The sequence below is a fragment of the Anser anser genome, assembly GCF_964211835.1.
Source record: "Anser anser genome assembly, chromosome: 1".
NCBI lineage: Eukaryota > Metazoa > Chordata > Aves > Anseriformes > Anatidae > Anser > Anser anser.
Window position 1 is genome coordinate 140,628,951 of NC_139720.1, and position 14,237 is coordinate 140,643,187.

At 37.8% G+C, this 14,237-nt stretch overlaps 1 protein-coding gene across 5 annotated transcripts; it reads left to right on the forward strand.

The window, feature by feature from the left end:
• The first annotated feature begins 591 nt into the window (after positions 1–591).
• LOC310903151 (uncharacterized protein) lies at positions 592–13,032 on the forward strand. Of its 5 annotated transcripts, none has more exons than XR_014587300.1 (5): positions 592–3,849; positions 4,000–4,132; positions 7,457–7,572; positions 11,156–12,298; positions 12,881–13,032. XR_014587300.1 is itself a non-coding variant. In XM_083845866.1 (5 exons), exons 1-5 carry the CDS (start codon positions 3,618–3,620, stop codon positions 12,995–12,997), a joined length of 540 nt encoding a protein of 179 aa, XP_083701992.1. In that variant the 5' UTR covers positions 592–3,617; the 3' UTR covers positions 12,998–13,032. The 5 variants fall into 5 exon arrangements, 1 of the variants encoding a protein (XP_083701992.1); XM_083845866.1 differs by lacking the exon at positions 7,457–7,572 and having other exon boundaries at positions 592–3,648; positions 11,156–11,235; positions 12,120–12,298; XR_014587301.1 differs by lacking the exons at positions 11,156–12,298; positions 12,881–13,032 and adding an exon at positions 8,906–11,142.
• Positions 13,033–14,237: the final 1,205 nt, after the last annotated feature.

Sequence of the window (14,237 nt, forward strand, 5' to 3'; positions counted from 1 at the left end):
TCATTATATTGATTTCAGTGGGAAAACTTTCACTTATTTTTAATGGGAACAAGACCGACCCTTGCTGGGGATTTGGAGTCAATCCAGAAAAGATTATAAGTATAGGAAAGGGAGGTGCAGCTGCACATTATCCCAGGCTCTAGTTGTCAGACTTTGCTGCATGCTAACATCCCTGCCTGAGCGCATGGCAGGAGCTGGGTGCCTGAGGCTGGCATATACAGGGAAAGCATTTGAGCACAAATGGGCTTGACGACCCTGCTTCAGAGTTTGGATCCCAGGTAAGGATTATTAAGCTCTGCCCATGTAGAGTCCAGAGCCCCAATTTCTTCCTAAGAACAGGCTGCTATCAACAGTTTTCTTAAGATCTGGGTAAGATGAACTGCTTTCAATTGCAGGGGCTACAGATCCCCTTTCTTGCCATAGCTAAGTAGTTAGAGCAATTAATTATGAAATGGAAAACCCAAGTTCAGTGCCTCACTCAAGCATGTCCTGTTTCTTGGGCGACAGGCCAAAATATACAATGAAATTTCTCATATCTTCCACTGATTATTTGTAACTATGAAGTGAACAGTACAAGATTAATGAGGGAGGGGTGGCAAAAGAAAATACAAATCATTGTAAGCCTGTCTTTATTAATGCTGTTTTTCTGTTCCCCAGTATTTTAAAATAAAACCTATCTTGTAGTTACGAAGACAAGTTTAAAAGGACAAAACAACATGTTCTTAAAAATTGTCATTTCCCAGAATTTATGATAATGACAGAAATACAAAATTGCAAGATAAAAAGTGAACCTTAATAGTACTTGTATTTCTCCCATTCTCCTGTTAGTTCTTAGATATATTTCAAAGCAAGTCACTGCTCTGGAGCACTCTGACACTTGGAAGGGTTCCAGGAGCCAGTCATAGGTCTTCAATGCCACTTAGTTGCCATGGGATAACCCCCTGGTCTCCATCTGCCACTCCAAAGGCAGAGCATCTCCTGTGTTAGATCTGCCAGTCCTGCACAGATGTCACAGTTACATCAGGGTGTCTAAAATGGCTTGCTGGAGGCCAGCATGATAAGGCAGGTAGGATGAAAACCCACATTTAGACAACTAAATCCCACTCTCTACTGCTGCCAGTGCATTTAAACATGTTCAAAGCTTGATCAGGAATCATAGCTATGGCCATGTGGAAAGTAATATTTGTGCTGCATCTCCTCAGAAGTTCTTGAGCCTCTCCAAGAAAAAGAGTATGTACAGTGTGGTGCTGTGCAGAAATGCCAGCTCAGGTCCCCAGACCCGTGTGGCTGTACTAGTGTGCCTCTGTGGTTCAAAGCCAGTTAGCCGAGCTTCTTCAAGCCACGTGTGTCCGGATGGATTTCATGGTGCTTCCCTCAAATCTTCCTTCACACAACCTGTGATTTAGCCTCAAATGTGGCTACTTAAAATGCCTTTAAAGCTATTATAAATAGTTGTGTTCAACAAATTGCAAATACATTTTTCCCCTTACCTTACCAAAACAGCAATTACTGTTTTGAAGGGCATTCCAGTGCATTATTTCCATCAAAGGCATTTGATGCTATGATTACCAATTCCTTTCTACCCTGAGAAAAACAAATTTTATGATATTTAAAGAGAACATGCAAATTGTACATGATTTAATGAAGCTTCAGCTTTAACTGAAATACCAGATAAGCTTTGAACATCTTGGTTTGGATGCCAGTCTGAATTACCTTTCTCCTACCCTGGGTCTATCCTTCATTTCTTTGAAAATCAGTCTTCGTTTTATGGATTTAATTCTCCAACTTGTATTACTACGCTTACCTACAACATGTGTCCTTTTCAAGAGAGAAGTGAACAAAGACTTTTAACACTGAGTAGCTGGGACTGATAGGAACATAAACTATTTGTAAGATAAGATTTTTTTTTGTTTGTTTTTCCCAGTTGACATTAACTTGTCAATGTAGCTGTGCTAGCATTTGTTTAGGTAGCAATCCACATTTGTTAATACATTTACAGCTATACTCAGTTATCTCTGTACTGGTAGGTTTCAAGAGTTCTACATTTCTGCAATGAGATGTGTGAAGAGATATTTGCTGCCTTACTATAAGCACTCCCAATAATTGGATCAAAAGAAACCTAAATACTTGCCTACAGTTTGATTAGAAGACCTTCAAAGAAAGAAGTGGCCTGAATTTTTTCTCATCATCCTGAGACTCTATCTTTGTTGGAGCCTCTAGAAATAAACTCAACAGTGGAGCACCCTGAACTCAGAGCTTCTGAGTAACTTAGTAGCTTCCTGCACACTTGTGCGTCTTCTGAATTTGACTTTTTTGAGACTCTATGGCATCATTTGAATCATTTACTAGGAATCAATAGTAAAGATTATCTATTTGGTTTCATATTCATTTGGATTATTTTTTTCTTGGAATAAAACTCAAGCAAAGTTCTTTCTCAGACATGTTAATCATTTTCAAGTAGGAAAACTCTGAGTAAAAGCACTGAAGAAGTGTGACTAAATCAGCCTGCACAAAATCTTTACATAGCCTTTTCTAAGGAGACCAGGAGGAATTACATGCATTTTTGATAATGAAGTCCATCTTTTTGCGAAATGTATATGGTTTTGCATTTATTTCATACAGGTGATGTGCTATGAAGATATGGTACTTGGTTTGGTCACATCCAGTTGTAGCTCATAGAACCCATTCCTCATCTGAGTGTCAGTCTGATGATCTTTTCAAGATCTGGGGTTGATGATGCTTGGTTTTCTCATTAATACCATAGTAAGACTGACTCAGACTGAAAAACTGTAAGTCAAGCACTAGGAAATCTGACAAAGATGGAACAGATGACTTATCATTGAGGGATTTTTTTTTTTCTTTAATCACCTACAGTTAAAAATGAACACACAAAGGTACACCTGTGGTGCCAGTAAATGAGAGCTGTTGCAGTACAAATTATGAAGAATAGAGTGTTGCCAAAAATTCATGCAGAGAAATGAATCTCTTCCGGATGGGCATCATTTTCCAAATGGGCTCTTGCATGCTGTTGTGGTTTGAATTATGAGTTTCATGCAGATACAATCTGCAGTTCAAGTGCACGGGCTGGTGAAAAGTAGCTGCTTGTCTAGGAAAATGAAAACAAGTGATAGCCTAGCAAATGATTATTGTAAATTTAAATTAACAAAGAGGTTGTCTGCTTTAGTCTCTGGGTGAAGGACACATTGCTTTCAAAAATATCTCAGCGCGAGAAATAACTCCAGCAGAATTAAGTTTTTGACTTATAAGATCTGTGAATGTAACTTCGATAATTCAAGGAGTTAAATCTTGCTCATTGTTGATCTATCAGCAGCAAGGGAACTCTCTTAAACATTTCATTATTCACAGAACCTGTGAAGTGTTTCCTGGGTATAAGTCTTGGTTACTAGCTCCTGTGTAGGCTGATCAAACTGTTATAATGGTTAGCTAAGGCCAGATGGTATACTTCAGGATCTGATAAGATTAATTAGCCATTTGGGAGAAGGTGAGTTTGAAATTGATTTTGCACAAATTAGACCTTGCTGATTTTTTCCAGTCTTTACAGAAGAAAACACACTTCTTGCAATGCCCAAGTAAATAGTTTTCTGCACTATGGCCTCATGTCTTTCTCAGTGGGGATTTATCAATATGGTATGTATGACTTTCACAGCTACCAAGAGTACAGTCATCTCAACAGGAAAAGCAAAGCAATAGCATGGCCTCACCTGTATGCACTGCCCAAAGCTCCTCCTTCATGCTGCTATCACTGCTGATGGTGGTCACTGCTTTTCCTTGAGACCTGCAACACTGGAAACCATCCTCTGCTTCCCTGTGTATCGCTTCCCCCACTAGGTAATTTGCACTTTGCTTTTGTTTTGTTTTTCCTGTTTTTTTTTTTTTTTTTGTGCTGGAACCTTTTATTGGACAGCCTTTTAAAAATGATTAATGAAGGATTTTTGTACAGTTACACTTTCAAACTTTTTTTCTAAATTTGTTTTTCAGTACCGTACCATCTGAAGTTTTTTCCTTCATCTTCACAACCAAAAGGGAAAGGAAGATGTGCCATCATTCTCACCTTACAGCTGAGGAAGCAATGCCAAGAGGGGATGAGTCCCTGCTTTGCAGAAGTACCGAGGTACCTAAAAGAGACTCTGACAATATGTAGCTGTATAAGTTTAAAACTGACCTACAGAGTTCTAACTAACCTCTGGCACCTGCAGAGGTTGAGACGTTTGCTGGTCAAGTCTGCTCTTGGTATAACACTCCTTCAGTGGTTATACCTGCATTATAATTTTAGTGCAAATAAACAGGAGTGCATTTCTGAAGGTGATCTCCAATCACTGTGCTTCATGGAGCCATCTATCAGCACTCAAGGTAGACTCTTTTCAGATGAAACTACACTGGGAGATGTATTTCCAAAATGGATCAAATGCTCTTCAGCTGCTGAAGAACATTCAGTCCATGGACTGAGGCTAAATCTAGTATAAGGAAGAATGTGTATATACTATGGGCATCAGGTACTTCACACCACCTCTTTCGCTGTACAAATAAGCTCCTTTTGGATTGCTCTATTTGGTAATGTAGACACAGTCTGTAATGGTGATGGGTGCTGAGGTCTTTACAAGGCAGGTCTGACCTTATCTGAAGTCATCCCATGATACCCAGTTTGATATACACACACAGCACACTCTGACAGCAGTGTTGGTGGCACAAAAATGAAATATTGTGCTATAAAATCATTTTCAGAAATGTGTGATATTTTATCTAACAGTGAACCTATTGTTAAGATGATCCGGGAAATGCTGTCCATGGGCCTTGTGCCCTCTCAGTCACACAAATTTATATTTCCTATTTCCCAGACAAAAATCCCTTGTTGATTTTTATTACAGACAGAGCTGGAAAGTGGTAGCTGTTGTACTAATAGTTTCCAGCCTTTCTGTCAAAAATGCTCTACTATTCATGACAGCATGTTTGTACATTTGATTGTGACTAGGACAACCTCATTTCTGAGCCTTCATTCAGGAGCTGGACTTTTTTTTTTCCCTTTTTTTTTTGACCCCAATGGAAAAAATATGGAAATGCTTTAGGTGGTCAGATGCCAGAGAAGCTCCCCTCAGACAGCAGTCCTCACCGCCTCCCTGTTGAGTTGTGCTTGTTTTTTTTCTAGAGTGAGTTCTTAAATTCTTTGCTGCACAGAGATGTAGCTTCAGCTGGACGGTGGACGGAAAAATCCTCACCTCTTTTTCATGTCCACAGCTTCTGGCTGCTATACTTTCTTGGGGAGTAAAATAAGCAGGTTTCAAATGGTTCAGCTATGCTTTTCATCAGCTAAATCACACCCTGCTATGTGTATGTATATGTTTATATAAAAAACCCTTGTGTGCAAAACCCACAGAACAGGTTCATCACCAATACTGTTCCTCATAACAGAATTCCTCTCAGAATCCCTGATGAGGTTATTAAATATTTTATCACTCTTTTTTTATTATTATTAATTATTTTTGAATGATATGAAGATGTGTTTTTAACCTTAGTCATCCTTAGAATTCTCAAAAAATATCAATCCGACTGCCACCTGATGAAGTTTGACTTTGGTTTTTGAAACTTCAAGCTATACCAAGCAAACATTATCTTTAGAAAATAGTTACCTTCATGATACTTGTCTCCTCTGCAGCCTAATGGTGTAATTATGATTGATTTAATTTTATTAAGTCACCAAAGATTCTATTTCCTTTCTGAATAGCTACAAAAATGCATAAGGTTTTAATGTGTTGGGACACAGTACAAGCAAATCAAATAGAAGAACAATTCCTGAGATTTATGAAGCTGTGGTACTACTTTAATTTTAATAAAATATAGCCAATGACAAAAAAAAAATTAAAAGTATATAACTAAAATTATATAAAATGTAATTGTGCACATTATATAAATATATAATTGCATTAAAAAATGATGGCTAAGCTAGCCATATAATCACATATCCTCTGAAATAACCTTGACTGGTAAAATGGAGATGGCATTTCAGACAGGAATATCTCTTTTCCACCAGCACAGTTAATTTTAAACTTTTTTTTCATAGTTTGATTCTCTCATCCTCTTTTCATAATTTATCATTGTCAGCATATTCCTCTCCCCTTCCCCATTTTTATTTTTTTTTTGCATTTTTCTTATTTTGCCTGATTAGGTGGACGATATCTCACATTAGGGACTGAACTAATCTCACCTTAACCTCATTAGTTACAATGCAAATACCTACATGTGAGTTAGTTGGTTTGGCTCCACGCTAGTCAATAGAGATCTAGTCCATGTCAGTCAATAGAGTCTAGAAAGCAACTTGTTGCTGCCTAAAATAGACCCTAAACTTTGACCAGGTAAATATTCCTTTATATTCCATTTTTTGCTAGACCTTTGTCAGCAATAATAGGAATTAAGACAGCTCAGAATTACCTGACAAAGTTAACCAAGAGGAACTCTATCCTAAACACCTATTTTTTTGGTCCATTACACTCATCAGCATCTATGTGCATATGTTAATCCTATCTATAACATGTTTTTTATTTCTGTTCTTACTGCTGCAAATTATCAGTTCTGCATTATCCCTACTTTTACAATGACTTTCTGGTCCAATGTTTTATGTGATTTTGTTTCACACCTTACTATAAACCATGTGACATGAAATTTATGTAAATTACTGTACTATAATGATAGTACAAGTCTTTATACCAGTAACCATATTTAAGTCTATGAAAGTCTTCCAAGACGCTAAAGTCTCAAATGCCTATATAAACACTCCATTACTGTATTGAGAAAATAGTTAGTGACTTCAGTTTGCTAAAATGCATATAGATTTTTGTAAATATTTGAACTCTGTTTCTGGCTTCCTTCTGGCATTTTGTATTGACCCTGTTTGGGAAATATTTATGTTTTGAAGGAACATGCAAGAACTTGGAAGCTCAACTTTGTCTTCTCTTACAGAGTGGTTGTTTTCTCTTCTTTTAGTACTTATGAGCCCCTGATCTATCCCTGATGTTGGCCACTCAGGCTTCTTCATCTCTAGGGAAAAAAAAAAGAAAAAAAAAAGAAAAAAAAAAAAAAGAAGAAAAAAAAAGTTGAAAAATACAGGATGAGAATGACTGCCAGTAGTATTAGTCCATACACAAAAATAAGAGTTTCAAATTAGAACGCTAGTATACATTGCACTGACCTCAGCTCACTAAATTGTGCAAACTATCCTCATATTCTTCTAGCTTTCTAGTCATTGTCAGAGGAAAATCTGAGATCTCAGTCTGCTTCCAGGAAACACCCCAAAAACTTTAGCCCGCCCTTTATAATTTAGATGGTATATATGCCTTATGGAGAGGACTATAGTTTTAAACATATTAATGTTAAGAGTTTAACTATCCTACTTGTTCCTTGTCAAGCAAGGAGTTAGCCAGCTGATGATCCCTGTGTTTTATAGGCATAGAGACTGGAGAAGCAAGTGAGTCAGAAAACCCGGTCATTCCACTGGACTAAACGAGAAAGCCATGAAATCAGCTTACCTCACTGACAGGAAGAAATCATATTAGACAGCAGGTAATAGAGCAGTAACTTGTAGCCCAGATAGGGATTAGAGTTGTCCATACTAACAAGAGTCTGTTGTTTTCTTCTTATTTACTGTTTGTGCTAATTTTCCTAAAAAGGAATCCCCAGGAAAACCTGTGTTTGATAGGACGGTTAGTGTTAACAGTTAATGTTAGACCAGGTAAATCTATCATACAACTCATGATGCCTTTCTTCCTTAGATTCCTGCTTTTGTCTTCTCTATGTTCCCTAACACAATGCACTTAACTTTTTAGCACCCTTTCTAGCCCTTATTCTCTGGAACCCCTCCAGTTTGTCCTTTTTTTTTTTTTTTCTTTTTTTTTTTTTTCCCCCGGTAGTTTGGTGTTTAGTTAGAAAACAGTCAAGGTGCAATAGATGAAAAGACTGCTTCATTAATCCTCTGGGTACACATCTCCAAAATGACACTGGATTTTTTATCCAGTCATATTGCATTAAGGACATGGGTGTAAATCTCTGCCCACTACTGGCTTCCATTTTTCTGCATTAGAGTACTCAAATATCTCTTCTCACAAAGAGAATATTTATGATGAAGCTTACAGTTATACTGCTCACTGTATTTCAGAATTACATTTTAAATTGTGGGTGAATAAGAAGACATGAAGTAAAGAGGGGAAGTAATGTTATGCCATTATGCTTATAACCATGTAGGCATCTGCAATAAGTAACAATCACTTCATATTTGGTAAAGCTTTCATATTGGTCATAGAGCATAAAACTGTTTGCTTGAACATGCAATTTTTATAAATGCAGCAGTCCTGAAAAACTACGAAAGAAAGAAAGAAAGAAAGAAAGAAAGAAGAGGTCTTAGATTCCCACTACAGAGATTATAGAGGGACAAAACAAAGTATCCAACTTCCCTAGGGTTTATCGCACCCATTTTTAGCTATCCAAAAATGTATGCATCCATTCTAAACCAGCTTTGGGTCCCTGTTGTAACCTTTAGAAAATAGAAGCACCCTTCTAAGATGTGGGGTAAATTGCCTTCTAGAAGTGTCTAGCTTCCCTTTCACTGTAGAAATAGTCTGTTGTGCTGAGTCATCTTCCCTAATTCAAGCATATGATGGTTGATCTATGTCTGACTTGCTTGCTCTGTGATTCCTTTATGGTCACTGTAGAGAAGGAAGCCTCCTCCACATGGCAGTTCATCTCATCTTTACTGTCTGAAGTAGATTGGATGAACCCTTCCCTTCAGGTGTCTTTTTCTTTGAACTTATAAAGAAGAATTACTTATCAAGAACTAGCCAACTAGAGTTTAGACATTCCAAGTCTGGCCAGAATAATTTTGTTTGTTTGTTTGGGTTAGATCCCCTCAGATTGTTCTCCAGTGCTTACAACTTGAAGTGAAGGCATCCATGTTCAGAGGACCAAGAGACCTCTGTGCCTGCTGGTATGCATGGCACAGCGCCTTGAAACTCCCAGAGCAAATCAGCTTCAGAAGCCAAGCCCACACTCTGCTGAGAAAGAAGCAGGATTAATCCTGGTGAGAAGACGGATTAGTTAAGCAGGACAGCAGCACACTACCTATAAGCACAAATACACTGCTTCCAGCATGTCCTAACTGGCACCATGGTGCATGGCTGGCACACAAGCACTGAAGCAGCTTTGGTGCCTCTGTCTTGGAGCAACACTAGGGAAAGAGACTTCTACTGTTGGAAGTGAGAAGTGCAGCTATTCAGGCTTTCACGCTGTACTCATTGTTATGCTGTTTTAATAGCCCCTCAGGTAAATAATAATCCATCAGATGAACTCGCTGAGAATACCCTACAATTAAACTGTGCACTATATAAAAAACAATCTTCCAATTCTAAGATAAAGCACATCAAAGAGCTCTGAATTATTTTTCAAAGTTTTTCCTGTGGCAACTGAAGTTCTTTTAAGTACAGTTCATTCCTATCCTCTCTGTGGTCATCCCTCTCAGAAAGACCAGCTAAGACATCTTTTTCAAGAAGCTCTTTTCATTTTCAGTCTTTCGTGACTCAGTTCTATTATAATTCTCCTCCACCATATATTTTTTTCCCTTTGTCTTTTTTAAATAAAACTTTTTTTTTCTCTTTTTTTTTTTATTTGACTGTATGACGTCCTTCCTTTTCCAAGCTTTCCCCATCTGATTAAAATCACACAGAGGCTGGATACAGCCAGTGGTTTTCTAATGTCATCTGAATCTTCCCTGCTCCTCCAGAAGAACCTCTGACCCTCCTGCAGAATGCTTTGTTTCATTGCATCTCTTTCATGGTCTCTCCCCTGCAAGGGTTTGCACTGACTTTCACCTTTGAGCATATTCTGAAGCTATAAGACCACTGTTGGCTTGAATCTTGTTTTCTTCTTCGTAAGGGGAACTTCATAAACTGAGCTCTGCAGTAAAAACAGATTCCTAGCCACTGCCCTGCAGGTTTTGGCAAAGGTGGAGAATGGACTAAAATTGATGTCCCTCTCCCAGATCCACCTTTCAGCCTCACTAGTGGAAAGGAAACATAGAGCTGCTGCCCTGGAGGTGGGAAGCTGTGCTACCTGTGACCACAGATGGAGGCAGTCAGGCCAAAGAAGTGAAAGTGCAACTTGGGAGCCTGATTGCCACGAGAAGACAAAAGCTGCCAGGAGAGGTATCCCCACTTCTCTGCACCACATGTCCCAGCCCTCTGCAGCTGCCTCAGCAGCCAGAAGGCAAAGTTGCTGCTTTTGAAATGTACTGGTGCCACTTCCCAGGACTTCTAAACAAAAGTTTTTTTCCAGAATATGTTGACTGTGAAAGCAGAATTAGGATTTTGTTTTCTTCCTTTTTTCAGACATTTATTCTGTATCTGTATGAGCACTTGTTTAAAAAAGCTCCTATTTATTATTCTGGGCAGACCAAAAAAACAGCACAAATAAAAGCAGTAACATCCATTCAAATACATTTTAAAAACTCTCAGAAGAAGGGAAAAAAAATCTCATCAGTTTTACAAACCCAAGCCAAGATGATAAGTTTTACAATAGACTTTAAAGCCCCATCTTTTGCAATAGACTTAAAGTCCGGGAAAACAAACAAACAAACAAAAAACAAAGAGCACTGAACTGACAATTTACCTTGCATATTTTGGAGCATGACAGAACACAGTTCTATTCAGTAAAAGATGTAAAACCCTACAAATACAGTGTATATAGAATAAAATCTATTCAAGCACTGATTTCCCACAGTGAAAACAAAAACACTTATATAATTAATATTGTCTCAATACCAAGTTTGAATATTTTGGGGATGTTTGTTACTCTCTATACTACTGAATTCAATCAGCTTTTAAGGCCGATCTCTTTGGGTCTCCTCATTTGCCTGATAAATTTATTACAGTATCATTTACTAGCAGCAGCCAAAAATACTGTAGTAAGCCTATTGTAAGTTTTTATAGCTACAATTATTCTACAACATTTTCATTTTGATAGTAAGAGTACCTGTAGTTCTTTACAATTAAAAGCTGCACTGGATGTATGTTTTCCCTTTAGAGCGCTATTGATTTCAGTGCATTAGTGGCAGATCCCTTATCATCTCCTGCCAGTTTGTCTTTTTTTCTGTCCTCAGGTTCTACTACACCTACCTGACGCTGTCTGTTCCAGTGCAACTTCCTGGAAGAGGTTGCATCTGCCAACAACAATGGCAAGGTTCATGAATGCAGTAAGATCTGATTTGAGAAACTCCTTGCATTTCAAGCATCTCTTTTGGGTGTTGGCAAAATCCTTGTCCCCTTGGAACTGCCTGCATGGACTTACTTATTCAGTAATGGTCTGGTTTTAGAAAATTAATTCCCAAGGAACATTTCATACACTATATATCATGACTGCAGACAAGTATCCGGCTGCTGATGAGAGAAAAGAAAGTCTATTTCTGTAAATCAACTCTCTGATCATTCTCATATAATCTGTGGACAAAGCCTCTTTCTGCTGTGCTCCAGCAAATGCTGTGACCCTAAATCCTTGCTTAGAGTTTACTCCATGATTTTATTCCTATCATTGCCTGGGTTACCTGTTTCTGCAAGGCAGCAGCAGTTAGAAGCTTCTTAAGACCAATTCTGTGTGATGACGTGTTGCTGTCTCTTCATTCCTCTCTCCAAGACCTATGGATAAAAGGCCAAGCTGATCTTAATTCTTGCTAATTGAGAGAGCTACCTATTTTGCTTAGATAATTGGCTACTGCTACTGTATCATGCTTATATTCTCACTTTTATCTGCTTTCCTTCCTTGTCTGAGATAACACTTGCCAGTAGAATTCATTAACTGTTTAGCTTGTCTTGAAATAAGAATTACTGACAGGTCCCCATGACCCTTGTGAGTGGCAGTCTTTATGAGTAAACTCTAAAGGTTCAAACCCTACAAATGCAAAGTACATTGCTTGATGAAATCATATTTTTAGCCTTTTACACTTCAAGAGTCAATCTCAACAGTAATTTATTTCTAGAGTTTTCTCTCTATGTAGCAACACTGTGGCAAGCTGAATAAACCCGTCTCCCATAAACCTTATAGCTGCTGTTCATTTATTCTCTTTCTAGAAGATGGAAGAAGTTGGAGGGAATATTACACAGGCACAACTCTGCCAGAAACTCAAAAATTAGTTACAAATACTTCCTACTTTTCCAGTAGTCATCTGTTCCATTTCTGGGTCCCTCAGACAGTGTCAGCCACCACAGCGTTCACAAGGGAACCATATGGCAACCCAAGAAAAAGGGAGGTAAATATGCATCTTCTGTGTATATATAAGCTCCTCATCTAGATATGCAGTCCAATAATCTGAAAATCCCTCTGAATCTTTTAACCAAAATGGCATTATACCGCTATCCTCTTTTTCTATTTTTCCAATTCTAAAGAGGAATTATTGTTCCTTGACTCAGGAGAAGATATTCTTCTCTGTCAGCAGTGATTGAACTTTAATTTGAAAAAAAAAAATAATTAATTTTAGTGCTTTAAATTTAATATTTCTCTAGTTGTAGAGGACAGTGTAAGGGTCTATGGATCCTTTCAACTTGAACATATCGTGTATATTAGACCACTTTGTAGCACTGCCTTATTGTACATGAGAATTCAGTTCTGTTACTTTTAAAATAAGAGAACAGCATATTGTATGTAGCATCATGATTAATGAGGGAGGAAATGATCCTATTCAGCCAAGTGTGATTCTTTATATTTAAATATGCTTAAAATTACACATATACAAATTAGTTGCCAGTCTTCTTAGTCTCTTACAACCAAATTCCAGGAAAGAAAACTGATCCAGCTGACGAAGTTTTGAGTGTAGTTTTTATTTTGAATGTAGGTGAAGAAGTCTTCTGGCACTGATTACATCCCATTGCTGCTGCTCAAGCCTTTGTTCATGGGATTGGAAAGAACATCAAGTGCACTTCATTTCTGGCTGATCCTGATACTTAAATGAGGTTCTGCTGCAGTTCCCTTGGCTGAACAAAATGAAGCAGAGATTTTTTTTTTCAGCTAACTACTGTGCTATTCTGCCAAGAGGCCTGTACCATAATAAAAGAATGTTTCTAGTGTATCTCTAGGATACAATTTATGGATGAATTATTAGTTTGAAACTCAGCCTGCTTGACAATTATGTGTAAAGTGACTTTCTAGTTACCTGATTTGTAACTTCCAAGAGCATTTTCCAATTTGAAGTGGCAAAATAGTACAATATATAGTTGTGTATAGTAATAACTCATAAGCCCAACATCTACAAGGTTTTCCATGATTTCCAGATATTTCTTATGAAATATGGTAAAGGTTTCTGATGATAAAGACATTAGAGAGATTTGATGTAGATGATCCCTTTCCTGGTAAAGACTAAGCACTCTTTTACAGAAGGTTGTGGGGAAGAGGAAGAAAAAATGTTAAGGTTCAAGAAACACTAGAAAAATGCTGTTTACTAGCTCTACCGCTTTTCTTACTTATCCTGATATAACCAAAGTAGGAAAATACAGATGTGCAAAACAGCTGAATGTCAAATCTATAGTATAATATGGAGGTACGTTTTGTAATGTGGGTAGTATATTGCTTCTCTAGGATCCAGCAATGAAGTGAGAATAGATTGCTGTCAACAGCAGGACTAGTTCAGCCATGCATCCAGGGCTGGGGCACTAGCTAGACGTGATTAAAATGTGCACTAGGTACCTTTATTTTCCAGCAGGTCGTCTTTTTAGAAAAATTAATGTTACAATATGGATTAAAAACTGATACATATCCTAAGATTACCTAATTATTTGTTAGTGAGTAACAATCAATCCCAAATGCACTAAGAAGCAAGAGGCAAATGGTCGGGAAGAAGTGGTAGACAGAGCAATGGAAAGAAAGAGAAAAGGAGGTTTAATATGGACTGTAGAATCTGTTTCATAGATTTTCCTTCACTTGAGGTGTGTATTCACAGGAGGCATTGTTGGATACACATTCTAGATTTAAAATTTCAAATTTCCACAAACATGTTGTTCATGTAGTGCACCAGAATACTTCCAAAGAAGCCTCAACCCAGACAAATCCAGAATTAAGACCTTGGTGGAGTGGGAAGGTGAAATACAGGAGCAGGCTTCTGCAACCAATTTTGTAAGAAGTCACAAAGCTCAGCTTGTGAGCCAGTGAGGTAGGACACTACTCACTAATTAACAGCACTTGCAAAATGTATCTGT